Below are 27562 nucleotides of genomic sequence, written 5' to 3' on the forward strand. Positions count from 1 at the left end.
GGCGAGATTAATGGGCGATAGAGAATCGATTCAATCAAAGCAGGGGTACGAGTTAGTGCTACGCCTATTTTGTACGCTAGTCTCCGCTAGTCGGCTAGGGACCCCTGGGGATATAAGGCCAGCAAAGCGTCAATATGCACCAATCATCAATAGTTGTCGATCCCCATTATTCTCGACTGCCTTGTCAGCTTGTATGGTAGGTTGTCTATTTGTACATATATTAGGTCATTGTGCTAGCCTGGGCACGCGCTCGTCAAAGAGCTACGCACAGAGGAATTGTAAGTTGACAATAAAGGACATTTTTTACTACTACCTTACCTAACATAGTAGGTACCTACCTCTATTATCTATGCAATTCAAAGCTGCATCGATCCGGGATCTAGACATACATATACAAGTAGCTAATATAACAAAGGGATCAATGTCTAAGAATATACATGCTGATACTAAATATATTAGAGACAAATTCAATAAGAGGCGTAAGGGGAAGCGTTGTACGATACAATACAATTACCTAGGTACCACCTTCTGAGGTCTGGGTACCTAGATCGTGACCTCCAGGTTAGGTACGATTCAACGACCGACGGATTGCGGATCTCATCCTCCGATTGCACAGGGCAACGGAAATTACATACCTAGGTACCTCTGGCAAAAGGGACGGGAATGAGCATGGCTCGCTTGGAGACCTAGCGCAAAGGTTATTTGGCTAGTCTGCTAGTGCTCCTACCAGTATTATGCATCCCCTGTACGATTTGTAGTCCATCATCCAAAGAAGTAGGGAACCTACCAACGTCTGTGCCCAATTTGGGTCATCCATGTTCTTTCTCATCATGTTATCGTAGACTTGTATACACATGGCATAGCGCATATGAGATGAGGTTTAGTAGATATAATAGCGTCGAGAACTCGAAAAGATTTGGTGGGTTTTATGGGTGTGATAATTTATTAGGATCCTTTTGACGACGGCTATTTTTGATTAAGTAGGTCAGTCGTGTCTTCCTCCTTTAACAGGTCCGCTCCTTTAGGTACGTTGGACAGAAATTTATTCCCTCATCAGCTAGACTGCTGCTGTTGGCAGCATCTAACTAACTGATCCCAGGGCATCATCCAATCCCCCAATGCTCGAGGGGTCTTCATAAATGTTACTAAGATTGCATAATTTCTGCTTGACCGGGGTTCGTGCAGGACGTATTACATTACCTGCTTGACCTGATTGGCTGTCACGCTTGGTACCTGCATATTTAGGTTCTCTTCCGTTCCTGACTAAACCCGAATGAGATTTCTGTCAAAAGATTTCTGTCAAAATTCAATTTTGCCCCAGACTGGTCCGAGTTGATCTTCTCCAAGAGACACTATTCAATGGCTTCAAGATTTTGCGGAGAAGATCTGCCTTAGATAATGGCAGATACGGGAAATCCATCATTTAACAATTGCGATTGCGATTGCGATGACGCTATCGTCCCTTTTGCTTACATATTTAAATTGATTTTACGGAATACTCTCGGGCTACTTTATCTATTCAGTGTATACTTTAGGTAATTGCATACCTCTCTAGGTACCTAGGTACCTAACCTAACGGATCATCTTTCGTACCCAACTCCGAACTGCGACGTGGAAATACCTACAGCAGTAAATTTGAACCTAACATCTAGTAAGCTGTTAGCCCATTGACATGTGTTGCGAACAACAATGCACCACGTCAACTTCGGCTTGTTACTAGAAGATGCGCCTAGACTTCGAGCCGTTTCCCAGGTCGGGACTGGTACATCTACAACCTATCATAGGGTTCCACGCGGTGCATCCTGTGGGACCTCTGACCAATACTGCGGTGTCGGTGGTCATCATGAGCTGAGGGCTTTTTTTTTTTTTTTCCTTCTCCCGGGCCTACTCTACCCCTTGCTCCCTTTGTCTTGGTGTACTCCATATCGTACTATAGTACATACAGCTCACCGACACAAACTCACCCGTCTCGGCGAATTTTGAGCTGTCCCGTTTATTTCAGCCAAAAAAAAGGTCCCCCAGCAAGTCTCACCATCAAAATCATCATGGGTAGCCCTAGTAATTTATTTTCACGATAACCTCAGAAGCATGTCCTATAGTTGAGGATTTATTTCCATTATTCCCATTTTCAGGGGCCATAGCTCCATAGCCGGTTCGCTCACCTACTCTTTACACCTTTGCCGTTGCGATTACGGTTCCTTCTGCCAAGCGCGATTTTGCCAGAAGAAGAACCCCTTAAAAAAAACTGAAGAGATTCAGAAACATGAATGATCCCAGTGAGACGACAGCCGTTTCCAGAAGCAAATCTCTAGGTCGTCAAACTCGCCCATCCAAAATGCAATTACCGAGTGGTTTATGAAGCTCACAGGCAGTTTGCTCGCTGTCGCAAATCCGATGTTTCAGCGCAAACTGAGCATTGCATGGATAATGACGTGGGATAAATGGCTTTCTTGATAATTACCACTCTGTGAAGCTTACCGATTTCGAATCTTCGTTTGTCGTCTGTTCCAGACGGTGTCGTGCATAAAAGAGTGGACTCGAATCAGATTTCGCGGGCCGACAGCCTTACAATAGATTGTCAAATTGCCGATTCGTCACCTCAGCTTGTCGCAGATCATCGTCATCTTCGGAAAGTAGGATCTGTCTAGTGTGCTCCATCATATGCTTCTTTGAACGTTCTCCCACTTCTTGATATCCCTTCTCTGGATGAAAACTCGTCAAAATCCCGAACACTTTTAGCTCGCAGCTTTCTCCAAATACATTTAGGTTGAAAGGATGCCGAAATGATTATTATTACTATTATTATTATTAATGAAGCAAGCTATTAATTTACCTCTTATGTTTCGACTACCTTGGACACCATGGATTGTCTCTCCTCTTTAGCGTCTAGGTAGTATATGTAGCAGATGGGCCTTAGGGGTAGTTTCCGAGACGACAGAAGGGCAAAGCTGCTCGTCAGAGTTAGGAGTGAAACCTCACGTCAAGAGGCTTCTCAATTTCCAGCATCACACGAAACTAACATAGTTACTACTTCTAGTGAAGAACTATATTTTCATAATATTCCAGGTGTCTTTTATCTCAAGGTACGCCACTTCGAATCGCCGCGGAAAGCATAAGCTATCCCACTAGGTAGTCCTACAGCAGATAAATCTCGGGTATTTGCATCGTGCGCGTAATGAAAAAGCGTTTGCAGCAGTCAAGAACTTGAATGTCTTTGGTATCTAACTCATCATTTCTGATGTTTGAACACTAGGTAGGTGTGCTTATGCTAGTCATTTATGTTAACGAATCTCAAAAATACGTCGAGAATCTGTAAGTGAAGCTTCCCGTCAGGTGAGGCGTATAAGTATCTACTTACAACATTGCAGTGTCTCTCCTTATTCCGTTCCAGCATCAACTCAGCATCAACTACAATGTTGGCAGGAATTGCGTTTAATGGGTATTCTAAGCACAGCCCAACAAAATATGTCAGAATGGCATTCCGTCGCAGCCACTCATGAGGCCACCAATCACCGTAAAGCGTGTTCGACACTCAGGAGGGGAAACGGTGACCATTATGCGGGCGACCGGTCGTAGAATCTGACCGGTGACAGACACCAGAAGCATTTAAACAACATTTCTACGCGTAGGGAAACGAATAATTATCCGGTACAGACAACATAACTAGATGTTGGCATTGAGTTGTTGAGAACTTTAACCTTATAGCAGAAAGGTTCGAGCTCAGAAATGGCGTCTCCAGAGTTGTGTCACCCAACCAAAAGCTGTGCTGAAAGCATCGCGGCGCTCCATTTCCTCCATCCAATTCCTGTTCAGCCGTTCTCCAACCCAGTGACAGATGTTCAACGTCGCTCGATACACTACACTTTACCTTTCGAAGTTGAGCGCAGCCTTTGTAGTACGCTCGCTTTCCTTGCGTACCCAAAGGACGACAGTAACAATATACCAGCAGTATGCTTGGAAGAGGGAGCCGGCGGTGCCTACTTGAACGTCTTGCTTGCTGTAAATCAACATAAATGCAACAGTAACTCTTGCGTTCTTGAAAAATTGAAGAAAGGATTTAAGGAGATATTTTCTCTCCTTGCTGATGCGGATGGTATTAAGTCAAAGTAAATATGCAACTCATATATGATCTTACTAATTACGTTGGTTTAGATGGCTCATTAGCCATAGAAAACAAGGTTTTCGGAGCCATTGTTTCTATGTGTTCAGCTCGAATCCTTTCCCGCTTAGGTCTGATTCGAAGTCGCAATAATCAGAGACGGCCAGTCAAAGAAGATCTCCAAGATACACTTGGATACTTTGGAAGAAGTGCGGCGTACAAGAGCGCTGGTCTTTACTCATTTATTGATAGAACAAAAGAAGTGGTGAAGCTCGCCGACTCTTGGATCAAACATCGAAGGCAACCTGAGCTGGAGGAACTAATTAAGGGCATCCGCCATCTTGGACAAGTTGAAAACTTCCATGATTTAATCAACACCATACCTAGCAAAGAAATGAATCCGAGCTCCAGGGCTCATCTCATTAATACAATTAAAAAAGTTGCCCGATACCGTGAAGCAGCGAGGTTCCTATATCGCACGGCTAAAAAGATTCCTCTAACCCGAAAAATGCATCTTGTGCCTGTCCAATTATCCCCAGAGTCGTTCAATAGAGACTTCGGTATTGACTCTACATCAGATCTTCAAACGGCTATTTCACCAGTCGACGGGGCCAAGGAGAAAAAGAATCTGGAACTAGTCTGTCAATTATTGAAAATTGATAAAGATCAAGCAGACAGACAATTTACTGGACAGGTACGGAAAACCATGCAGGAAGCAAAAATCCATGCAGAGATCCAGCTCCTCTATTACTGCGAATTCTACATGCGACCTGACGCGCTATTACCTCGAGTGGTATGCTCAAGCAAAGACGCCTGTTGGCTATGCAATGAATTTATCCTCATGTATGAGAAGATACACACGCCAAGGTGCCATGGGAGGATATACCCGGGCTGGCAACTACCGGCCCGGAACGAACATGAATATCGCAATTTGGCGACGAGATACAGTACCCGTCTTCGGGGTCATATTAGCATAGGTTTGAAAACGCTATTTAGGAGAGGGAAGAGGACCACGTATCTCACTCCGAATGAGAGTACTTTGCTTTCACTGCAATGGTCACGCTCGACATTGCACATTGTGACATCTTCTCCTGACGCTCTGGATACTTCAAGCATTATTGAACAGGATCCTCATGAACCTGTGCTTCCCGCCGAGGTATTAGTCCATGAGTCGACGTCGGTTGGTAATGGAAAGGGTAAGGAAATAGCGACAGAAATGGATGGGAGAACCTCTGACGCTTCACCAGTTCACACGAGGGAAAGCACGGAGAAACTGGACGGAATAAGCGTAGCAGAGACTTCGAACCCCATACAGAGCAGCTTGACACTTGAGCTGGGCCGTACCAAGTCGAGAGAGATTAGGATGGGGAAGACCTCTTCACTATACAAAGCAGGTCCCTTGGATGTACAGATCGAATATGCGGAGAGTTCAAGCCCAGAGTCACCAGATAGACATCGGAAGAAACTTTCGTATACTGTCGAGTTATTGTCACCCGAGGAAGTTGAGGAACTGCGACACGGGCGGGAGGACCTATTTGTTGACGCAGAGTTGCTTGAAGGTGAGGTAGAGCATAACACGGGTAGAGATGGGTGCGTATACATTGCTAACGGCGATGCTGTGGTGAAAATCTTCATGCAACCAATAGTCATGGGGTAACGGTACGTAGTATCCAGGTAGGAGCGAGACTACCTACCTCTAGTAGGCATGATTTTTCTCATCACAAGCTTATCTACCTAGGTACCTAAGGTATAGAGAATGTCAGTTGTGCTTACGGGCAGTTTAACCCTTCTCTGATTATATGAACTTCGATAGAGAATGATACTAACCTCAGGGCCTACATAGATTCACCAAGTATAATTTATAAGACTTAACCGTCAATAATACTTATCCAAGATACACATAGGTACCTGCTATTCCTGTTTCAGTAAGGAGTTCTTCAAGGCATTTGATTAAACTGGTGCAGGGAGTCCCTAAGCCTTACCCCAAAGACCATCGCGTGTATCTTAGACATGTGATGCCATATCTATAAGCCTAAAGTCTTCTTGGTCAGAGGCTTTGGATGACGCAGGAATGTTCAAGAAGCTCTTCTAGCCAGCCAGGTATGTAGCTCTTAAAAAACACCTAGTATACTGCTTTGAATTTAACACTCGCTTATTCTCACTCCCTATTACTTGATTTTCTTTAGCAGTCAGCAGTTAGACTAGTTAGCCCCTATTTACTCCTATCGTCATGATCAAGATATTCGATTCTAAGTAGCGAGTACTTTACTCTCGTCAGCTACCTTTTGCCTGGTATCAGGATCTTTCATACGGTACGAGTGAGAGTATCTATCTACCTAGTCTCGGGAGGCCTCGCCTCCTGTTCAGCATGTCAGGGGGTACATAGGAGCAGCATAGTATGGGCCGGGGTTAGATTTACAGGGTAACAGTATATCAAGGGCAACCGTTAATGGATCACTTCTACCACATCGCTGCTGTTTCTAGTATCCACTCTACGTATGACAACCATCGTGAGAACCTAGGAGGGCAGTAGCTAACACTTCGACAAGTTTGACGATGGACTTATCCCCTTTACGGAAAGACTTGATGATAACAGGGAACAGCTTAACTAAACCTATCGAGTGTTGTGGTTAGTTACATAGAGTAACACTGATCAAACCATAAATCTTTTTAAAGATATTGACATCTATTGGGCGCTTTCTTTCTGATATAAACCTGAAGAAGTCTGGCAGCTAGAAGGTAGGTACCTTCTAGCTAAGACGTAGGCTACCATGGACCCAAAAGAAGGGATTGTAACCATACCTATGGTTGACAGAACTCGGTTGAATGCCAGCTGTCTAACCCCGTAACGAACTCCGCCCACTCCCCATCACCAATACATAACATGACGATAATCCCACAGCTTCCAACTAAAACATACCTGACCAGAAATATCTCCAACTTTAAGATCAAGTACCCGTTATACAACTCCGACCCAAAGATAGGTTAGGTACCTGTACTTATGTTTCTTGGTGCCCATAGTTATAGGAATGTAGTTGGGTACCTGGCTTACCAGCAAAAGCTGCCACGCACGCATCCATACATCCTATCATACTCTCTCTCTCTCTCCGTTAACGCATCCCCTACACGTAACACCCCGACACCCCATTGGCCCAGAACTCCCGAGTCCCGAGTGGTTACCTACCTTTAACGATACCCGGGTATGCCAGTGCTTACTTGGAACTTGGGATGGACCCTACGTGCATGCAGGAACGTAGCAGCATTTGTCCTGTCCTGTCCTCCATTCATCCAGCCAGCCATCGAAGTAAGATCCATGCGGTCCACCTTGATACACCACATAGCATATCCCCTTCGGTAGTACGGAACGGGCTAATTGGTTCATAGTCCGACTACCTTCGGTTAGGTCGGTAGGTACCTAACTTGACCTTACACTATACTCGTAGTAAGGGAGAAACAGAAAGGAGAGAAAAAACAAAAAAAGAATTTACCTGGCGAATGCAGGCCTCGGTTAACAGCGGCACATGGACATAGCCTTACCGAGGGAACAAGGAACAACCTAGGTAAATCACTCGATCCCGACTTTAGAACCACCACGCTAACTTCACGATACCTATCCACAAAACCCTCGTCTCGACTCTGGAGGCAGGGGGGGATAACCTCTAGGTACCTGAGGTAGATATTCTAGCGGAACAGAGAACTCTATTAGTAATATATACTAGTTATATAGAGTCAAATCTACGCATATCTTGATCTAGCGTTCTCATTCGTCTAGATCAACATAAAGAAAAAAAAAAAAGTTCCAACGCTAGCTATCTCCTTTTTCCCTTTACTCCCTCCTCCTCCCACCTGCCAGATCTAGCCCAGTTAAATGGGCCCAGATGCATACACCTCGCTTGCGTAGTTGAATAATTTGCACGCCCACATATGTGCATACCTAACCTATCCCCCCCCAATGATGATGCTGATGATGACGATGTTGGTGATTCTTAGTCAAACCCAACCAAACTGCTCCCTTGCATGTTAAAGAAAAAGACGTTAACGCTGTTGAACGGTTGTCTCCCGAAAAAAACGCCTTATGCCCCGGAAGAGTTGATAAAACTCCGTTGCCACCCCCAACTCTACCATATTTGTGTGTTGAATGGGCCCATCTAATCCGCCGTACGCCTTTTTTTTCTCTTTCCCTTTCTCCATGATGTTGAAAACTGGATATCATTCATATATGCGCTACGCCGGAAAGATGCTGCTGCTAGGGAAAACAATAATCATTTATGTCGTATCCTCGACTGGTGGACAGGTACAGAAGAGGTTTAAGTCGCCGTATGCTAGTTTCGTAGTTAGCCTATCTGCCCCCCTAGAATTTCAGATGAACGTAATATGTGTAGGTAATAACTTACCGTCGTCTACCCTTGTAACAGTCGGCCAGAACTTCTTCTCCTTAAGCCACGGCAGAGGGTATGCCGCCTTCTCTCGCGAGTAGGATCGCTCCCACTTGCCACCCTCACCGCCGTCGCCTGCAATTAGGTCCTGCATAGTGTGCGGCGACATCTTCAAGACATTGCCCTCGCGCGGGGCCTTGCCCTCTTCGATTTCGCGAATCTCCCCGCGGATACTGATCAGAGCGTCGATAAAGCGGTCAAGCTCCTCCTTGCTCTCACTCTCAGTCGGCTCAATCATTAGAGTATTGGCGACGGGCCAACTCATCGTTGGGGCGTGGAAGCCGTAATCCTGTAGACGCTTGGCAATGTCAATGGCCTCGATACCAGCTGACTTGCTGAAAGGTCGGGCATCAATGATGAACTCGTGAGCACAACGTCCGTGCTCATTCACGTATAAGATCTGGTAGTGGGGCTTGAGACGTGAGAGAATGTAATTAGCGTTCAGTAGAGTAATTTTAGTAGCTTGGGTGAGACCTTCAGCGCCTACAGGATGAGTTAGTAATCTATCCTATCGGGTAATATTAAGAACATAGTTTGAAACTTACCCATCAGGGTGTTATACGCCCAACTGATGAGGTTGATACTGGCGCTACCATTGTTGGCGCTGCTTACCGCATAGCCACCGCTGGCTGCCTTGCCCTCAGCGTTGGGGTCCCTCGGAAGGTAGGGTTGAAGACGCTGCTTTACGCAAATGGGGCCCACGCCAGGGCCGCCTCCGCCGTGTGGGATACAGAAAGTCTTGTGAAGGTTCAGGTGGCATACATCAGCACCGATCTCTCCCGGAGAGCAGAGCCCAATTTGCGCATTCATGTTTGCCCCGTCCATGTAGACTAGACCACCGTGTTCGTGCACTAGCTCGCAGACCTTCTTGATCTCGGGTTCAAACACACCAAAAGTGCTAGGGTAAGTAACCATGATAGCCCCGAGCTCTTCCTGGTGCTTTTTGCACTTTGCTTCGAGATCTTCTAGGTCAAGGTTGCCAGTAATGGTGTTACATTTGATTGGTACCACCCGCATACCAGCCATGGCGGCAGAAGCAGGGTTTGTACCATGAGCAGATACAGGAATAAGGCAAATATCCCGTTTCTTCCCACCATTTCCTTGTGCCTTGTGGTAGTCTCTGATTGCTCGTAGACCAGCGAATTCACCTTGTGCTCCCGAATTTGGTTGAAGAGAAACAGCATCCATTCCCGTTATGTCACGTAGCTGACCTCGGAACATCTCCAGGAGGCTATTGTAACCCGGTACAAACGCCTGTGGGGTATACGGGTGAATCTGAGAGAATTCAGGTAGCGTGATAAGCGACATTTCCGTGGTTCCATTAAGCTTCATGGTGCATGAGCCAAGAGGAATCATGGAGTGGACAAGCGACAGATCCTTGGACTGTAGATGGTAGATGTATCGTAGTAATTCGGTCTCTGAGTGGTGCGTATTAAAGACAGGATGCGTCAAGAAGCTTGAGGTTCGTTTAAAGGCGTCTGGGATATCTACCGAATCGGCATGCTTTTCGAGTATCTGACGAACGCGACCCTCCGCCGCGTCATACGCGGAAGCATCGATATTAACAGCCGTAGTAGCAAATACTTGGAATACTTTGACCAAGTCATCCAGTGTTGTCGTTTCATCAATCGAAATACCAATTTGCTGCTCACCAATTTGACGGATATACATTCCGTGTTCATGTGCTATGCTCACGGATAGAACCTGGCGCTCTTTGGATCCGACGTCAATAATGACTGTATCGAAGACAACGCTGCCGTCGTTGCTCCACTTGCTCTTCTGCGTGGCGAACCCGTGTTCTTCGGCAATAGCTTGCACAACTCGCGCCCCTCGGACAACTCGCTCGGCGATTGCCTTGAGGCCCTCGGGACCGTGATAAATCGCGTAGAGAGCATTCATATTAGCCAAAAGCGCTTGTGACGTGCATACGTTACTAGTCGCCTTCTCTCTTCGAATATGCTGTTCTCGCGTCTGCAGTGCTAACCGATACGCCTTTCCACCTAGTCGGTCTTTAGACAAGCCAATCAATCGTCCAGGCATCTTCCGCTTGTGCTTCTCCTGAACGGCGAAGAAGGCAGCATGCGGGCCGCCAAATCCCATCGGTACACCAAATCTTTGCGCGCTTCCGAAGGCGATGTCAGCCCCCCATTCTCCTGGGGGTTTGAGCATGGTCAAAGCCAGCAGATCAGTGGCAACGCTGAGAAGGGCACCTTGTTTATGTACCAAGTCGGCCAGAGGCTGGAAGTTTTCTACTTGACCGTATGTGTCAGGATACTGGACCATAACACCAACCAGATCTTCGCCGATGTTCTCAATCTCGGTACGTGCTTCATCCTTCGACAGGTCGAGCTCCGATATCTTGATACCAAAGCCGTCCGCACGTGCACGTAAGACGGATATCGTCTGCGGGTGAAGGGACTTAGAGACGACGAAAGTCTTTCCTTCTCGTTTAGCTCTCTGCGTCGACAAGGCGTTCATAGAGAGGGTCATTGCTTCGGCAGCGGCGGTGCCTTCATCCAAAAGACTGGCATTGGCTATAGGAAGCCCTGTCAGGTCCGTCACCACAGTTTGGAAGTTAACGAGGGACTCCAACCGGCCCTGACTAATTTCCGGCTGATAAGGGGTGTAGCTGGTATACCAGGCGGGGTTCTCCAGGACGTTTCGTTGAATAACGGCTGGCGTATGCGTTCCATAGTAACCTTGACCGAGGAAGCTCTTCTTTACTGTGATTTTGGACTGGTATTCCTTCACCTTCGCCTTTAGACTTGATTCACTTTGTGGCCCGGTATGGGGAGGAATATCAAGCTTTTTCTTGGATAAGATGTTAGGCGGAATAACTTGCTGAACAAATTTATCCAGATCGTCGACTGGGGGCGACAGAGCCTTCAGCATCTCAGCAGTATCATTTTCATCAGGACCGATGTGGCGACGAGGGAATGTGTCCAGGTCGGCATAACTCGCCACTTGCGTCCTGTCAATGGTAGTGAACGACCGTCTCTGAGTAGCCGTTGCTACGGCCTTGTAAGTGCAGCTATGGCATATCCATGGAGCTGTACGCTGCAACCGAGAGCTCAAGGGAGTTGAAGCCCTCAATTTAAGAGCTGACCGGCCTAAACGGCCAGGTATAGCCCTTGCGAAAGACACCATCTTCTAGAAAAGACCTTCTTCCTCGCAGTTTACAACAAAAAACGCAGGGGGGAGGCGAAGCACAGGACCTCAAATAAATGCCGAGTCGAGCTTTATGCGGTCATGCTGCTTGAGAAGGTTAATAAACAACGACTAGACCAGACCGTGAACTACTTGGTATATGTATTAAATAAAGATTAGGGAATAGGATTTGCTAGATAAATTTTATCTTAAAAGTAAGAAGGAGGTAGGAGGTAGGTAAGGTTAGGTACACTTGGAATATATATGTGTATTACCAAGATCAAAGTACCTTAAGTACATCATGTACCTATCATGTAGCGTGCGTTAGAAGGAACCGCCGTCATCGGTCTAGCAATTAGCTCGAAATATGCGAGATAACAAAAAGTTGCGGGTCTTTCCGGAGGGAAGTCGCAAAGCCGATAACGTTTTCCTCCGGACTTTGAAGAGTCTGTAGTGGCGGGGACCCACCTGGCGGTGTATCGTTAGGCGGTTTGGGATGATTTAGGTGGTACATCAGGGTATGTTGGTACCTAACTGTAGTGAATGGGACAGCCCATTCTCCTGCAAGTGCTTTCTCCATCAAAGTCTTGGAATGGGCAGATGGGACGATGCATGTGCTACGCGGTTATGTAATACGGATTCACTTGTTCCTGCTTATCGCTTTAGCGCCATTGCACGATCTACAGGGATTTTGTATTCTTTATTAAGCGGCTTAAAATGAGCGCCGTATGGTTCATACATAGTACATCGATACTGTAAATGTGGGGTAAAAGGCTGCTTTCAGCTGCAGTTCGTCACCAATTAAAAAAAAACAAAAATAAAAATAAAAATTCGGTGGCACCGACGAACGATTCAATACTACTTACTATTCGCCATCGTCCGGTGACGAAACTTTTACTCCAAAACAACGAACTCTCTCTAAGTCTACCCACACGAAAAAAGAAAGAGCAATTTAATTCAAGATGTTCGGCGGATGTAAGAGAAATCCTTTCATAGGCTTTGTCGTTATCTATCATGGCTAACAAAAAGATACGATAGTCGCACCACCCCAGTTTTCAAAGGAAGAGCTCGAGCACCACGAGGCTGAGGCCGCTTCCACGGTCCAATTCTTCTTCGGCACCGCTATCCTACTCTACCTCTGTATGCTCCCTCCCAGTCCCCAATCCTGCACTACAATTGCGCAATTCTAACAGACGTGTTCTATTAGCTCCTTTCGCCGTTGACATCGTCTCGAGTGTATTCTAAATTGGCGGGGCGCATAACTTTGTATAATTATGAGGCACGGCAGCAAAATACCGGTTCCCGAAACGTGATGAACTATAAGGGCTAGATGGGATCTGTATCACTATAGATATGGAATACCCTTCCATAAGAACGTCTCGCGGGTTACTCATTTTCAGGTTGTTTTAGTATATAAAGCGGAGGCATGATGCATACATATCAGACTTAGGTACGGTGTCATCGGGCACCTTGATACTCATAGAGGGGTATACAGGGCTTGTTACGTCACTGCATAATATAAACCCCATACAGGTCTTCCATCTTCTCTCATATGTAAACTATTATCACGTCCCTAAACGCTGCATCGTCTTGTGAAAGCTCATAGTTTCCACCCCCCAAGGATGAAAGGAATGCGGAACAGACAAACCGGGATATTGTCATCTGATATCAAAAGCAGACGTCCCCAAACGCCAGGCTCTATGCGGTTTCCTATAGCCAGCTTGTATCTGTACACCAACCAAGTTCCCATGACCCGAGATCCCGCGTCCTATTAGTAAACCTCATCCCCGTATCTCATGTTATAGGGATACATTTTCGTATTCTCCCCCCTATTAAACCTTATCTACTTGCTAGGGGGCGGGTTTGTTTCAGTCCACTCATCATAATCCTTCTTTATCTGCTCCAGCGAGGTTTTCAGGGCTTGTAGTTGCTTGTCAAACTTCTCCAATATCTAAAGTTACCATATGTTAGCTCTACCCTTATATATCATGCAGACTGTGGGATAGACTTACCTCTCTAGCTTGCGCCTCGTTTTCCTCTCCTATTCCCTCCTGGACTTCCGCGCCGCGCTTGTTAATCTCGTTCTTGAGGCTATCGGAATATCCCTTTAGCATTAGGAGACGGCTCCATAACTCCTCTGTGCGTGCACTAAGAGCCGGGTCTGTTACAGCCCGGTCGAGGGTCTCCAATTTCGTCTTCAACTCATCTTCCTCCTTATCGAGAGAGTATCCGCGGTTACGCAAGACCTGTACCTTTGTTGCCAAGGCTAGACATCTCTGTCGTAGTAGTGCGTGCTTTCGTCGGGCATTGGCCGTCCGCACGCTGGTCTGCAAATCATGTTGCGAGAGAATCGCGTCTAAGCTAGAGTTGATAGCATGTAAGGCCTGTCTGAATTGTCCTAGGACCTGTTTCTGCATAGTAAGACGCTCGCTAACAGCTTTAAACCCGGTAGCCAGGGCAGGCATATAACCTGGACCTGGCTTATCGTGTACAGCTTGTTCCCATTCTCGAGGGTCTTCTGCGGGAGAGGGTTGATAGAGAGGGATGCGCGTTTGGTCGACCTTATTATAGAAGTAGTACTTGAATACCGTGTTCGGATGTTGGGGATGCCACTTCTCGAGCATTCTTTCGACTTGCTCTGTAACGGGCTTGTGGACTAGAATCGAAAAGGGTCAGCTCAATGTCACAAACGCAATTCGAAGTAATGGTAGACTTACTCAGTGACTCTCGGCCTGGCTCCCAAATTAGGCTCGAACGCTGTACCGGTGCCTGGCTCGCATTCATCAACCCAGAAGCCCCAAGCTGCTGCTGAGGTTGTTGCTGCGCCTGAGGCTGACCCAATATACTCCCACCAAGTGCATTGTTATTTGGTTGGCTGAGCGTGTTTCCAAGAGTATTTCCGAGGGTATTCCCCCCGAATACGCCTCCACCGAGTGTGTTGGTTTGTTGTTGATTCTGATTTTGCGGCTGGTTTGCTGTCTGACCGAAGCCAGAGGTCGTCGTAGATTGACCGAAGGGTGTTGTAGTTGACGCCCCGAAACCGGTAGCGGGAGGCTTCGAGAAGATGGAAAAAGACATGGCAAAAGCTGGGAAATTGGTAGACTGGAGCAGGAGGAAGCTTTACTCAGGAAATGGGAGAGCTTGTAAGAGGGATCTTGCGACGGAAGATTTCGCGAAGACGAAAGTCGCGTTTAATGCGGGTGGAATGAAAGAATATTTCGGGTTTCACCTCATGACGATCCTTTGAATGATTTCTTCACCAGATGCGAGAGGTTTATATCTCGACGTGAATTAAAAGAATAAAAAAAAAAGTATCTCGTATTAAATCCCAAGTGGTGTTTTGGGGAGTTTTCCTGGTAGTTTAGCAGCAGTGTTGCTCAAATGTATTGTACACCAGAAATTCCATAAACAAATCCTAGCTCCGGATTCAATTAGCTTCAGCCTTAAGTGTGGCTGGGACCTCAGCTTCTCAGATTATGTACATGTACATATTGATGTATATATGTACCCAAGTTGATTCTGGCAGTTAACTATTACACGGATCTCCACCTGCATGTGCTTGGTCCAAGATAATAGCCCCATGTGGCTGAAGCCAATCAGCATTTCCAATTTGCTAACCACCGGCTTCCGTCATTTCGCCCGTTCGTCAATCTGCTCCATTTCCGAAGCTTCACTCCAACTTACGACATCCCGCCGAGAACCTCGTCCGTATCGCAGCCATGTCGGCCCGGAAGCCAGTGTATGTTTTATAACCAAAGCTCGCCAGTCAACAACACAACGTCAATCGATATGCCCCAGACCCTTCTTTCCCGAGCCAATTTTATCTCTCTCTTATAATGAGCACCCGTCGCTAACTTGTTTCTTAGCTTCAACCAGCAGGTTCTCTACGACACCACTCCCCTGCCGGACTCTATCCCCCCGGTTAAGGAGATCGGAGCTACGTCTGCGCCTCTCCTCTCGGCTTCCTTCTTCATCGGCGCCCGGTGCCGCCCTTACAACGATGACTTCATGCAATGCAAGAACGAGAACCATGGCAAGGGCGAGTTCGAGTGCTTGAAGGAGGGCCGACGAGTAACTCGGTGCGCCGCCAGCGTGATCGACGATATCAACACCCACTGTCTAGACGAGTTTCGCAAGCACTGGCAGTGCCTCGACAACAACAACCACCAGCTATGGCAATGCCGGAAGGACGAGTGGAAGCTCAGCAAATGCGTATTTGATAACCTGGTGCGTTACTTGCTATATACTAGTATTCCCCAAGTGCTGTTTTTTTATGGTTTTTTGCTAAATTACGCCGTAGAAACTTGAGAAGACTATCCCCGATACTGCCAAGGGCCAGCCCCCGGTCCACCTCCGGACGAAGCAGATCTACGCCCACTATCCCATCTTAAGAGACCGCGGCCAGCCGCCGTTCGGCAAGGCCATTGATCCGCCTTCAGCACAAGCTCAGGCTGATGCGCCGACATCATAAGGTGCCCTGGTTTAGGTAAGGGGCTTGAAGTAATGAGATAGCCGTGTAAATAGCAAGAATTGCAATCGGGTTAAAATCCAATTTCTCTAATTTACCCTCGTGGGAGCGGCTCCCATGCCAGTCCGCCTCCTATGAAAGGTACGAGTAGCATGCCTCCCAGGAAGGCTACAGAGGCGACTATTCAAATGCTATGCTATTAGAATAACCGTGCTGGGGAGCTTTACAGTAAGGCATCTAACGCAGTGAGAATAGGTACCCCTATAAAGGTAACTCATCTATAAGTACCAATACGCATCGCATAAAACAGTAGTTAGGTACCTAAGGCAAGGAGTTGAAGTAGCAAATCAAGCAATGCCTAAGGACAGATCATATCAACCATATAAAACAAGTTTCTAGGATGACTACCTAACCTAGATAGATTACCCTGGTCTACACCATTCTGAGCAATTGCAAATCAAACGACGAACAATACTCGCATATCCGCCACGTCCCATGCCAACAATAACATAGGTTGATCGCTCCGGCGAGGCAATTAGGCCGGTGTAGAAAGACCTTGAGCTAAACTTGGCTAGCATATTCAACCCATACCGGGGCTTACACTAAAAGGCGTTTCTTGAAGAAGACATTCTTCTTAGCTTTCGAACCGCCAATATGACCTGTCAAATCGCTTCCCAATCTATAAAACACGTGTGTGATATTGATTAGAGTGCTTCGTAATGGTGGTCTAGCAGTATACGTATACTCTATTATCATGATCATCCTCGTAGGTTGGCTTGATAATAACAGCAATAACGTACGGGACCATGCAGCAAGTCGTCTCGAATCCCATACCACGAGCTATCCAGTCGACATGACTAACCCACGGCAGGGAGTGGTCATAGGCAATAATGCCCCGAGCCTCCCCTCATGCTGTTACCTGCCTTCGGCAGCATCCACACGCGGCAGTTGCGTTAGGTAGGTAGGTGTGTACCGTATGTACTTCTCTCGGCTACCGAGAAATCCCAGCAAGCACCCGACGCTGTAGGAAGTCCTTCTCCTTCGTCTGCCCTAGCTGCCTAAGTCGTGGACATGACACGTTCACAGACGCGGGGGAAAAAACTCTAATCTAGATATGCACGCCGGCTTGCAGATTCGCGAGGCCGACTTCATTGGCCGGCAGGAGGTACAGGCAAGATAAAACAAGGCTTGTTATGTTGCTCTGCGTCGGATACTTCCATGCACAGGGACAGGTTCCTCGAAGCGGTGTTACGTGTCTGTATGTCTGTCTGTCTATATCCTGTTACCTCCCTACCTAACCTACCGGACGAGTCTACGTACATGATGCTTTCGACAAGCATAGGCTTGTTTAGTTTGGTAGAGAGTTGCTAGCAATGCGACTAGACTGCATGCGTGATCATATCATATACACGTCCGAAAAAGGGATGCCGGATCGAGGGCATAAGTAATATATTTGTAATATATATCCCGTTTGACAGTCTCGCCAACCAACCTTTGGCTCACCACACGCTCGGCCACATCCACGGAGCAGTATACTATGTACCTAAGGTACCTATGCATGCTGCCAGGCGGCTCGACGCCACGCATACGTCCTCTGCACCTCCTATTGACGGGGACAGTCTTCTCCGTCTACATAACCCGCATATCGGCCGTGTGCCGCCGGCCTGGCTACTCGCGTCGTTTGATGTTTGGCTTTGACGGGGACGACATCCCGTCTTCGCACGAAAGTTAATCTGGGCGTGCCACTTCAGATCATCCCCCAAGGCGCGGCGCAACTCCGGCCACAGAGTGGATGCAATGTAGCCGGTCCAATTCAACAAGTGATCCCATTAAGTATAACGCCTCTTCGTCAAGGATAAAAAAAACCGGCTCAATACTTACACATTGCGTCCCGCGCGGGGTAAAGCTACACAACACGGGTAGGTTAGTTAGATCAAACGCGACGTTCGAGTGAGAACTTTAGTCTTAGGAAGGTAAATTAGGTTAGGTTAGGTACCTGGGTAGGTGGGTATCTATGTATGGCCATGATATCTTGTCTGGGGTTTAGTATATGATTACGATAGGTCATACGGCTGCAAGACGTCCGCGTCATGGTTAATGGGATATCTATATGTGTATTTGCCGTAGGATGTAGGAGCATGTCGCAGTTCGTTTTGTCAGCGGCTCTTGGCTGCGAGGATACACACGCCAAGAAAAAAAGGGCTTGCTGTCACGAAGGATGAGAGAGAAAGACAGCTTCTAGAAGTGGCTTAGGTGGCGTAACACACTTGATCGAGAAATCCGACTGCCACAAGTAGCTATTCCGATGTTTCGTTTTACCCCTCTACGACTCCCGTACGATCCAACATGGGCTGCTTCGGCTCTTTCTTGATCCCTCTGAACTTGGGTTCGACTAGGGAGGTTGAAAATAGTTGGACGGTCCATTATTAGAAACAGTAAACAGATGGAGAAAAAAAAATAGGATTTGTCGTTTCCCGTCCCGTTTACCCACCCCCGCAAAAAACGACGTGAATAGAATGCGACACTGGCTTGGCTGCCGCACTAGCAGGTACAATCTATTTGCAACGGTGTTGGTATGTTTTTGGTGTTTCGTTTCCTCGTTTTCTCTCTCTGCAGCGACTACATAAGGTGGGGACGCCTTTTTAAAGACAAAGACAAAAGGAGCCTCATGGTTGGTTTGTATGGAGGAACGTCACCGGCCAACGGTTAGCAGCGTGAACTTGGAAGGGAGAGGCACACAAGACAAGGTTGTACATACCATAGGTATTCAAGACCCAACTCTGGTTTCCCGCGGTCTGCCTTGCAAGAATTGAGTATCAAACAAAACGTTCGCACTCATACATAACGTCCCAGGGCTAGTCCTGTCTCGGTCCGGGCCTAAAAAGGCACGGAAAGACATTCTATGCGAACTGGGGGTGGTGGTTGGAGAGGACAGCCGCTCACGGACTTAAGACATATGCGTCTTTATCAGGATTACCTAAGGTAAGATAGGTACCTATGCGCGGAAGAGGAATCTACCTAGATAGATACGAGTTAGATCAGGTATTTAGAGGTCGGGTCCGAAGTCTGTAGTATCATGCATGTATTTGTATCGTAGTGGTTGGGCCCAGTTAACTTGCCTCCAGCAAGGGAAACGTTAGCCCTTAACGCTAAAGGTAGCTTTCCTTTATGGCATGATATTGCTTGAATATTGCTTATGAACACATAAGGAGTAGCGCATATGCTCACCGAGACAGTGTCACGTTGAAACTTAGTGTCTCTCGGTCTTAGAATCGGGATTTAGGGGTGGCAGCCGCTGTGGCATTGGAGTACCGGCCTGTCTAAGACACTGAGACGTCATACCAGCTGTAGAAGGCTGGTTTCTATCGCCATCTGCATTTTCTGTTTTCTGCCTGCCTTCTCGAAGATGAAGAGACTTGATAGTTCTTATCATCGGATATGAAAGACTAACAAGGACCTACTGTTTACAGAGCTCATCCGAAAAATAGGTCGTGGGACCAAAGAGATGAACATGGCGTGCTGACAGAGTGAATGGACTCTTGGCCATGGGCCTCTAATGAATACATACCTAGTAGATACGATTCTGTAACACACCGATGGCCAAAGTTTTGCTCGCTTCAATCTTCCAAGCCGGGAGTCATGAATCTGTCCTGAGGCGCACAGTCACATATCCTTTTTGAACTCTCAAGTGTAATTTCACAACTCGAAGCAAGTTGCTGCAAAACGCAGGGGAGCAAACAGCGAGTTAGCATGCTTCGGATAAACGTAGTCGAAAAATAAATTAAATCATGAATTCCGAATAGACGGGTAAGCTTAGGTGCCTAGGTTAGGTTAGGTGTGCATAGACGGGATCCATTCTCCATCCCACAAGCAATTTGGATCCCAATCGTTCGAGTATCGTGCAAGATAGTTGCTTTTTTACTATATTGTTAATATACCACAATCAGAATTAGACTGTGAGAATGACATTTACAGATTTGAATTAGCAAACCTATCTCCCAAACGGAATTTTGATGTCATTTCTCACTTTTCTCAAATAGAGTAGGGGCGCATAGCCTATTCCATTATGAAAACCGCTTGTGAATAACAAATAACAAATGCTATGCGCGGCCCATGCGGTTGACGGGGTAAGGACCCATAGATAGACACCTCCCTCTTACCTAGTAACCAACTAGATATTAGTATTGGTTGGTTCTCCGGTCTTCCAAGAGATGGGAGGAGTTGAAGATCGGGAGGAGTTAGCCAAGGGAAAGTAGCACAGAAATAAACACCCTTTTTTTTATTTTTATTTTTTTTTAAATCGGCGTGGCGGCGGCTCAAACGTTTCATCCTTCTTTAGTGGTGGCCCTATCTAGCCTATTAGTCGAGTCGTTCAAACAAAAACGCCCGTATCCACTGGATAAGCGGCGCCGCTACATACGTTGACACAATGATCTCCCGATTTCTGCCAGTAGTAGTGGAATCTAGAAGTGAGCAAATATTTTCAAGCTAACAGAAAGTCTGCGGATTTCAAAAATTCGAATTATCAGGTTAAGTTTACCATGTGCACACATACCTTATTTGTTTATAATTAACTAAGCTATACCTACCTAAGGTAGGTAAAGGCTGACCAGCTGAAAGGTAACAGTAGGTAAGGGAAGCAGATAGGGCGAGTTCATCTGATGTTCTGCCCCGGAACTCTATGAGAAACAAAAGTAAGCACGGGATATGCGGGTATGCAAACAAGATCGTGTCTTGACCCCAGTGTGGATCCCTGGCAACGCCGGATCCTGGGGTCCACTTTTGTAGAATAACATCAACAAGTTTGAGGATTCTAGATATCAACCAATTTGCAAATCCGCAGCTCAAATCTGTAGCAGAATAACGTTAGAGAGGTGGGTGGTGGTGGGCTGGGAAAAGCTGGCACAGAAAAACGATTTATGGACGAATCAACGGCTTTACCGATTACCGCCCTAGGGCATGCTGGGTATGCCTTACTAGCCCCGCGCTTGACTGCCCCTCTTGCCTATGAAGGCTGGAACAAAAAGTAAAAATCTGCAAGGTACCAGATTTGCTTCAGGGGTTGGAAACAGACTAAAGGGACTAGGGGCTCCATTTGATTTTAGGTTTGTATGAGAAAATCCAGCTGGCCATATCATAATGTCTAATAGCATTAGATCAAGCCAGCAAAAAGGAAATGTTCCATTATGGTAATATAACATCAGGTACCTGTTACGACTATAACGTAAGTAAAACTCATTACACCTTAGATAGATTGTACAATTAAAGGGAAGAAAGAAAAGTAAATAAAAATCCGTATCTTCAAATACTTAGCATGTAAGAGGTTAGGAAGGGGTACCCAACAATGTTTATGACACGTTAGTGAATTACCTAGTGAATTACTATGTACTGGTAACATCAATTACCTAAATCTCACAAACCCCACATTGCCGCACAATATGCCGAGTACAAGTTTGGCTAACTCGGTTTAGCGTTTGTATATCACTTTCTCCCAAGAGTCTGATAGGCTTTTAGATTCAGATAAAGAGAAAAACCGGCTTCCATTATACGTCAACCAAGTTTCTTAGTAACTAGGTAGGTACTTAATGAAGAACTACATCCATTGAACCGTCACTATTGAAACTGGAGCCTGGTTAAACCTTAACTTACACTTCTTTTTTTTTTTTAAAAAAAAAATCTTTTTAGGGCTGTAATCACATCTATGGAGAAGTACGTACACACGAATATATTCTTGTGCTACGTGCATGGGGCAATTATTAAATCTAATAAACCCTGATTAATTGTTCCAGGTTGTTGCCGTTGAAGATTCTTATGCGTTGTGCTGAACCAAATAATATCTCTCAATCGTAATATAACACGTGGAAACATTATAAGTGGAAAAGCCCCAGATTCTCAGATTCGTACCTGTCATTAATTTAATAAACTATGATCTCAGATAAGATGCACTTTACATGTATGATCCAGTCATGTCATTTGATAATTGCTGAAGAAGCTTTCCCATGATGCTACTACATACAGTAAGGTAGCAATGAAGATAGTGACACCCCCTTTTTCGTAGCACTCAGCTCCAGCTCGCCCAGGTGCGCGAGTCAGTACCTGTCGAAATGACGCTAGGATCGACATTTCGCATCCCCCCTGGTCTAGCGCGGTAGCCACCTAGCCACTCAGGTTCTCAGATCACTTCTAAAGCACCTAGTTTATTTCGGTACGTATCCTTGTATCCTTTGTAACACAGTCACAACCCTTGCAAATCCCTGCAACTCAGGTACCAAAGCAAACATCCAGTCCCTTTCATTTTCCCTGTCATTTGTCTCCATTTCACCCTCTCACCTTCTCTGTACAGGCTCAGGTCAAGTCTTGTCCGTTCCTTTCGGCGCATACATCATTCCCCCTTTCCCGCTTCTCACTGCTTCTTCTTCCTCTTCCTTTCTTCTTTAAGGTGTTTGGCCCGACTCCGAGTTCGATACGTTTTTTTCGTGAGACCTCAAACACGACCAACTACTTTCCACTCTTTCCCGTACGCCTTGGCGCACTTTCATTCCTTCAAATACTCCCGAGTCTTCTCACTCTTGTCGCTAACTGTCAATCTGCTTAACGCGACCTGATAAGTTGACCGTTGTCTCGAACGACAAACTCATCGACTACTAGTCAAAACCAAACCCAATTCCATTCACTTTAGTCATTCTTTTTACCTGGACGCCAGCCGCCCTATCGACGTTGATACATCTGCTCTCGCTCTCGGAAGCACTCACTAAAAAAGCTCACGCACTCGTCTAACATAAGAGCCGTCAGTTGTGTCCTTGTTTAACCACACTTAATCCAACTGGTCTGGTTTGCCGTTGGTTTAGAAAATACCCTTGGCCCATCTTTGCTAAGTACATAAACAACAGTCATCTCCATCATCTCCACTGCCAGCTGGAACTGAAGAGTTGAGTCCCTTCGTCCAACCACATCCAACATCTGCCTGGAGATAAGACTTCAGAAGGCATTCTTGCAAAGGTACGCTACCAAGGATTTCATTGTCTTCCCATATATCCGTGTCCCCCAATATCGAGGATCATCTGGTTGTTGCAACTAGCATTTTATTCCGTTGGTGTGGTAAGCTTTGTTCTTGCTTGAAGGTGAGGATAGTTCCTCGCTTCATTAATACAAAGCGCATCTCGGGAATAAAGGAAATTCCTTAAATCGAAGGACGTCTGGACAATATTCTAGAGGGTGGTAACAACAAACAAAATACAACATCAAAACCACACTTACGCGGTGCATTGCAAATGATCAACGCTCTCTATGTCTTTTCCCCTTCTGTTGTATGCATACTATCACTCATTGAAACCAGAATAGATCTAGCAAATAGACTCTGATCATAACCACGCTCATTTCCCTTTCCAATTCATTATATTCAAAAGTTGGGCTACGTACATTGCTCACATTTTACAGTTTATTCGTCTTTTACCAAGCTTCACGTCGAGCAAAATGAGATCTTCGATTCTGGTCGCCGCTGGCGCAGCATCGCTAGCTATGGGCAGCCCTGTAGAAATGAAGAAGCGGGCGATAGAAACCCAATGGGTCACAGACTACTACACAGTTACTGTTACTGGTGGCCAGCCCAAGCCAACCTTTTTGGCCCCGAATGAACTCCCTGTAGACTCAGCCCCTCCTGCACCTGTTGCTGCACCTGTTGTCACTGAGAGCCCCGAGGCACCCCCGTCGCCCCCGAAGCCAACCGTCGTGGTTGTTACCCAAACCTACCAGGCTTCTCCTCCCCCTGCGGAGACCACCCAGTCGCCAGTCGAACAGTATCCTACCTCTTCGCCTTCGCCTTCGCCTTCGCCCACTCCTTCGCCCACCCCCGAGCCATCTCCTGAGTCATCTTCCAAGGCCGAGCCGGAATCAACTCCTGAGGCTCAACCTGCACCTGCCACGGATTTCATTGGTCTAGCAGTTCAGCACCACAACTACCACCGCTCGAACCATTCTTCCCCAGAACTGAAGTGGAGTGACAAGCTTGCTGGTTACGCCTACCAGACTTCCCTTTCCTGCAAAATGCAGCACGACATGTACGTTTATTCGATCATTTCTAGTTTTCAGATTACTAATGTTCATCTAGGGACCAAGGTGACAAGGGTTACGGCCAGAATTTGGCTAACTGGGCTACGAGCGCAGACGCCTACAAGCTGGGCGATACCGGTGCTATCAAGATGGCCGTCAGTGATATGTGGTACAACGGAGAGTTCAACAGCTTCCTTCCGGACTACTACGGCGAGGCGTCCCCCGATATGACGAACTTTGAGAGCTGGGGTCATATGTCTCAGTTGGTTTGGAAGGCTTCGACTGAGGTTGGCTGCTCTTCCCACTACTGCGAGCGGGGAACTATGTACGATGACTTCGACGCTTGGTTCACCGTCTGCAACTACAGCCCCCCTGGTATGAATAACCCTCTTTGAATCATAACATACTTAATGCTAATATACGATTTAGGAAACGTCGGTGGTGCTTACGCCGCTAACGTCCTCCGACCTCTCGGCAAGGCTACCGTTACCGCATAAGTTAGCGTCAGGTTTGCATTACGTTTTGGGCAGTATATCGCTAGTAAAAGCAATACGTGCCGAGCAAAATCTCCTTCGATTCTTCAGTGTATAAACGAATACACAAATTTTACAGAACCAGCACTCGCAGTATGATTGTTGATGACACATGGAAAAACCGGCGTGAATGGGGGCACCAGGGAAAGGATGGTCCTGGATTTCTTTTTTTTTTTTTATAGCATTTCTTCGATTCGTTGTTGGGCTTCGTGCCATTACACCTTTTCATTCCTGGTCAGACTTGTCGTATCTAGAATATGGCCTTGCATTCACCTGCGGAGTTGGACGTCTATTCCCGCAATGCGTTCAACCAAGTCTGGCCTATTTATCAACCAAACCTCATTTTCGCTTCTTGTACCTTTTTTCTTACATGTTCCACATTTCCCAACAAGTCAAGAGGAGGCAGTGCTCAAATTTGAGCGCTCTGTCCTAGGTTCTTAAAGTCCGGGAACATGCGGCCGAGCCGATCACGTTGTGGAACAAAACCAGGCCCGTATATTCGTTGTATGTAGAATCCATTCGATACTAACGAAGACTTATGAACTGCATAGAGCAATTCTATATGAGGATCGTACGAAATTTTATCAGTTTACTCAAATCATTGATGAATATTAACGGTGATATGTAACCTACCGAGTTCCTTCATCTTGTAAAACTGAGAGACAGTGGGTTAATGGCCGGCCTATCAGTAAGAAATTTATAATTTCTGAAGAAAAAAAAAGGAGGGGAGTTCGCTGCCGGGATAGTGTAACGATTTATACTGAAGAAAGGTTTTTATACGTGGAAAGCAATGACACATGCAATTATACCCCCAAACGATGTGCCGTATATTCTACCAGCCTGGTCTGGTCCGTACAAGCAAGCTCAGGTAATCCGAGTTGCATAAGGTATCTTGGCGCGACGATTGGCAAGCGGTTACGAGCGATCATCGGTCGTTATTTTTAAGCCTTTCGGCGCTTTGGCCTTGTCGTAGTCACCAAGCGCTTGATAGCCCATTAGAAGAAGAAAAAAAACGAGTTCAGCTAGCTGCCAATGTCCTAAATACCTAGAGGTAGGATAATACCTACGTACCTGTTACCTAACTATTGTAGAAGGCAGCGAGTGAGTGTTTAGTCGGATACTGAGATGGGATTTGAAGGATGATGCGAATAATTGATACTCTGCGTGCTGGACGCGTTGCGGTCACGAGACGATGAAATTGTTTGGGTTGAGGTCTCTGGGGTTGCGTGTTGTAATGAGAAATAGGGGTAGAGTATTTACATATACCGACTTATTGGCATACCGTTCATTCCAGGCGCACCCATGGCCCAGAAAGTAGCAGGATACCTGGCCGACGGATTAATAGTATGTTAGGAACAAGATATTGTGCCTTATATTCCTTCCGCGCAGTTAATGCAAAAACAGACAAGTTCTACGGGTAGAGCATATGTATGCTGGGGATTGAATGACTTTCACCTTCCATATTTTCAATCAAGAAAACCTGATCCAAGACTGTTTATAGTGCTTCCACTTAAACTAGGTATCGAAGACGCACTTCCACGATACTGGAGCTGTTACCCTCTTAGTTGCTGCTGCTGTCCTAGTGGCACCACAGGTTGCATTCGACGACTCGGACAGAAACAAGATTTCCGAGCGCAGCATGTCTAGTCGTGAAATTTCTCAGCGTAACTACGAATATGTCTCCAGCTGTGGTGATGAAAGGGTTCCCATATATGGCTCTACCTATCTCAATGGCTCAAATGCAACTTCACCGTCGACGCCTTCTTCGCGCACATCACCATCGATTACGACGGGGATGCCGCTGTAATTCGCCCTAAGACGTACGCTGGCACCGACGACCTGGGAGATCAGATTGGTATCGACAGCAGCAAGGACCCGAAGGACCCCAAGAACTTACTCCTATGAAGCAAACACTTTATTTCCTTCGGTAGGTATTCTGCTTGTTATTCTAGAAAAACAGCAATATAATGAATTGGTAATACGGCTGAGTTTCATTACATGTTGGAGTTTAACCCTATTCAAGAGAGGAAAAGAGAGATTCCGTAGACTAGGTGAATAAATTTCAGTTGAGCCAGGCCATGCCTTGATAGCCCGCTGAAGGAGTCGGGTACCTCATCCATGGCCATCTCTAGCCCTCGACAGTATTGACTTCCGCCGAAAAGCACATAGATTTACACAGCTCTATTATGGGTTAGGTCATACACGTGTTCGCGCCATATATTTTGTATTGCGTTTTAATTCACGCACCTAATAAGATCCCTCGAGGGTTTGGGTGTCTGTGTGTCTTGCTGTGCAAAGTGATAGGCATCTAGCATACAAGTATATTAGTGACTTGTACTGACCCCTGCCCCTTTTCTAAGTAGAGGAGGAGTGCCCTCGTGATATGGGCCTGGTGTCTAGCAGCTACTCCTAAGGGAGTAGCCCGACTAGCCTTCACTATGTAATAGCTGCAAATGGAGGGTATTTGAGGGGAAGAAAACACAGATTGGAGATCTCGCCGAATAGAACTATATGGATGTGGCTATAATTACCAGCATATCATGGTTTTCTTGAAACGGGGAACATTAGAAAAATTTGGGAGTAGAACATCCTTAGGCAAATACGTGGTGTTACCTGTGATATTGTCCTTATGTCTATATAATAACAAATGCGGAGCACCTTTGTGTTTTCATTTCGATGCCCATCGTATTAGGCAGACTCCTTTTCAAAATCCAGGTCTGTAGCAAGGTAAAGAGGCTTTGGGACTACAAGGAACAGCGTAGAATAGCCAGCAATACACTAGGCGGTGATTTGCCTGTCGACATATCAATGAAGACATTCTCCCACGCGT

The 27562-nt window shown here is 46.4% G+C and overlaps 7 protein-coding genes across 7 annotated transcripts; 5 read left to right on the forward strand and 2 right to left on the reverse strand.

Moving 5' to 3' along the window:
* Window positions 1-3726: 3726 nt before the first annotated feature.
* On the forward strand, window positions 3727-5766 carry F4812DRAFT_454241 (uncharacterized protein; the record flags this gene model as incomplete). Its single annotated transcript, XM_047936613.1, has 3 exons — window positions 3727-4093; window positions 4153-5663; window positions 5746-5766. 3 exons carry the CDS (start codon window positions 3727-3729, stop codon window positions 5764-5766), a joined length of 1899 nt encoding a protein of 632 aa, XP_047794741.1.
* Window positions 5767-7778: 2012 nt separating this feature from the next.
* F4812DRAFT_408847 (glycine dehydrogenase mitochondrial precursor) lies at window positions 7779-11894 on the reverse strand. Its single transcript, XM_047932392.1, has 3 exons — window positions 9081-11894; window positions 8494-9018; window positions 7779-8421 (listed from the first exon to the last, which is right to left on the reverse strand). The coding sequence occupies exons 1-3, from the start codon at window positions 11680-11682 to the stop codon at window positions 8366-8368; spliced, it is 3183 nt and encodes a 1060-aa protein (XP_047794742.1). The 5' UTR covers window positions 11683-11894; the 3' UTR covers window positions 7779-8365.
* A 750-nt stretch (window positions 11895-12644) lies between these two features.
* F4812DRAFT_454243 (mitochondrial outer membrane translocase complex, subunit Tom5) lies at window positions 12645-12927 on the forward strand (the record flags this gene model as incomplete). Its single annotated transcript, XM_047936614.1, has 3 exons — window positions 12645-12657; window positions 12721-12822; window positions 12890-12927. 3 exons carry the CDS (start codon window positions 12645-12647, stop codon window positions 12925-12927), a joined length of 153 nt encoding a protein of 50 aa, XP_047794743.1.
* Window positions 12928-13525: 598 nt separating this feature from the next.
* Window positions 13526-14760, reverse strand: F4812DRAFT_454244 (nucleoporin complex subunit 54-domain-containing protein; the record flags this gene model as incomplete). The annotated part of the gene is made up of 3 exons (XM_047936615.1): window positions 13526-13633; window positions 13695-14338; window positions 14400-14760. 3 exons carry the CDS (start codon window positions 14758-14760, stop codon window positions 13526-13528), a joined length of 1113 nt encoding a protein of 370 aa, XP_047794744.1.
* Window positions 14761-15175: 415 nt separating this feature from the next.
* F4812DRAFT_408850 (NADH dehydrogenase, alpha subcomplex, subunit 8) lies at window positions 15176-16774 on the forward strand. The gene is made up of 3 exons (XM_047932393.1): window positions 15176-15421; window positions 15549-15909; window positions 15983-16774. Exons 1-3 carry the CDS (start codon window positions 15402-15404, stop codon window positions 16151-16153), a joined length of 552 nt encoding a protein of 183 aa, XP_047794745.1. The 5' UTR covers window positions 15176-15401; the 3' UTR covers window positions 16154-16774.
* Window positions 16775-23623: 6849 nt separating this feature from the next.
* Window positions 23624-25354, forward strand: F4812DRAFT_464536 (PR-1-like protein; the record flags this gene model as incomplete). Its single annotated transcript, XM_047938351.1, has 3 exons — window positions 23624-24207; window positions 24258-24574; window positions 24629-25354. The coding sequence occupies 3 exons, from the start codon at window positions 23624-23626 to the stop codon at window positions 24694-24696; spliced, it is 969 nt and encodes a 322-aa protein (XP_047794746.1). The 3' UTR covers window positions 24697-25354.
* A 680-nt stretch (window positions 25355-26034) lies between these two features.
* On the forward strand, window positions 26035-26637 carry F4812DRAFT_454247 (uncharacterized protein; the record flags this gene model as incomplete). Its single annotated transcript, XM_047936616.1, has 2 exons — window positions 26035-26076; window positions 26434-26637. 2 exons carry the CDS (start codon window positions 26035-26037, stop codon window positions 26635-26637), a joined length of 246 nt encoding a protein of 81 aa, XP_047794747.1.
* Between the last annotated feature and the right edge of the window lie 925 nt (window positions 26638-27562).

Source organism: Daldinia caldariorum (assembly GCF_022478825.1).
Source record: "Daldinia caldariorum strain CBS 122874 unplaced genomic scaffold F4812scaffold_1, whole genome shotgun sequence".
In the NCBI taxonomy this organism is placed as follows: Eukaryota; Fungi; Ascomycota; class Sordariomycetes; order Xylariales; family Hypoxylaceae; genus Daldinia; species Daldinia caldariorum.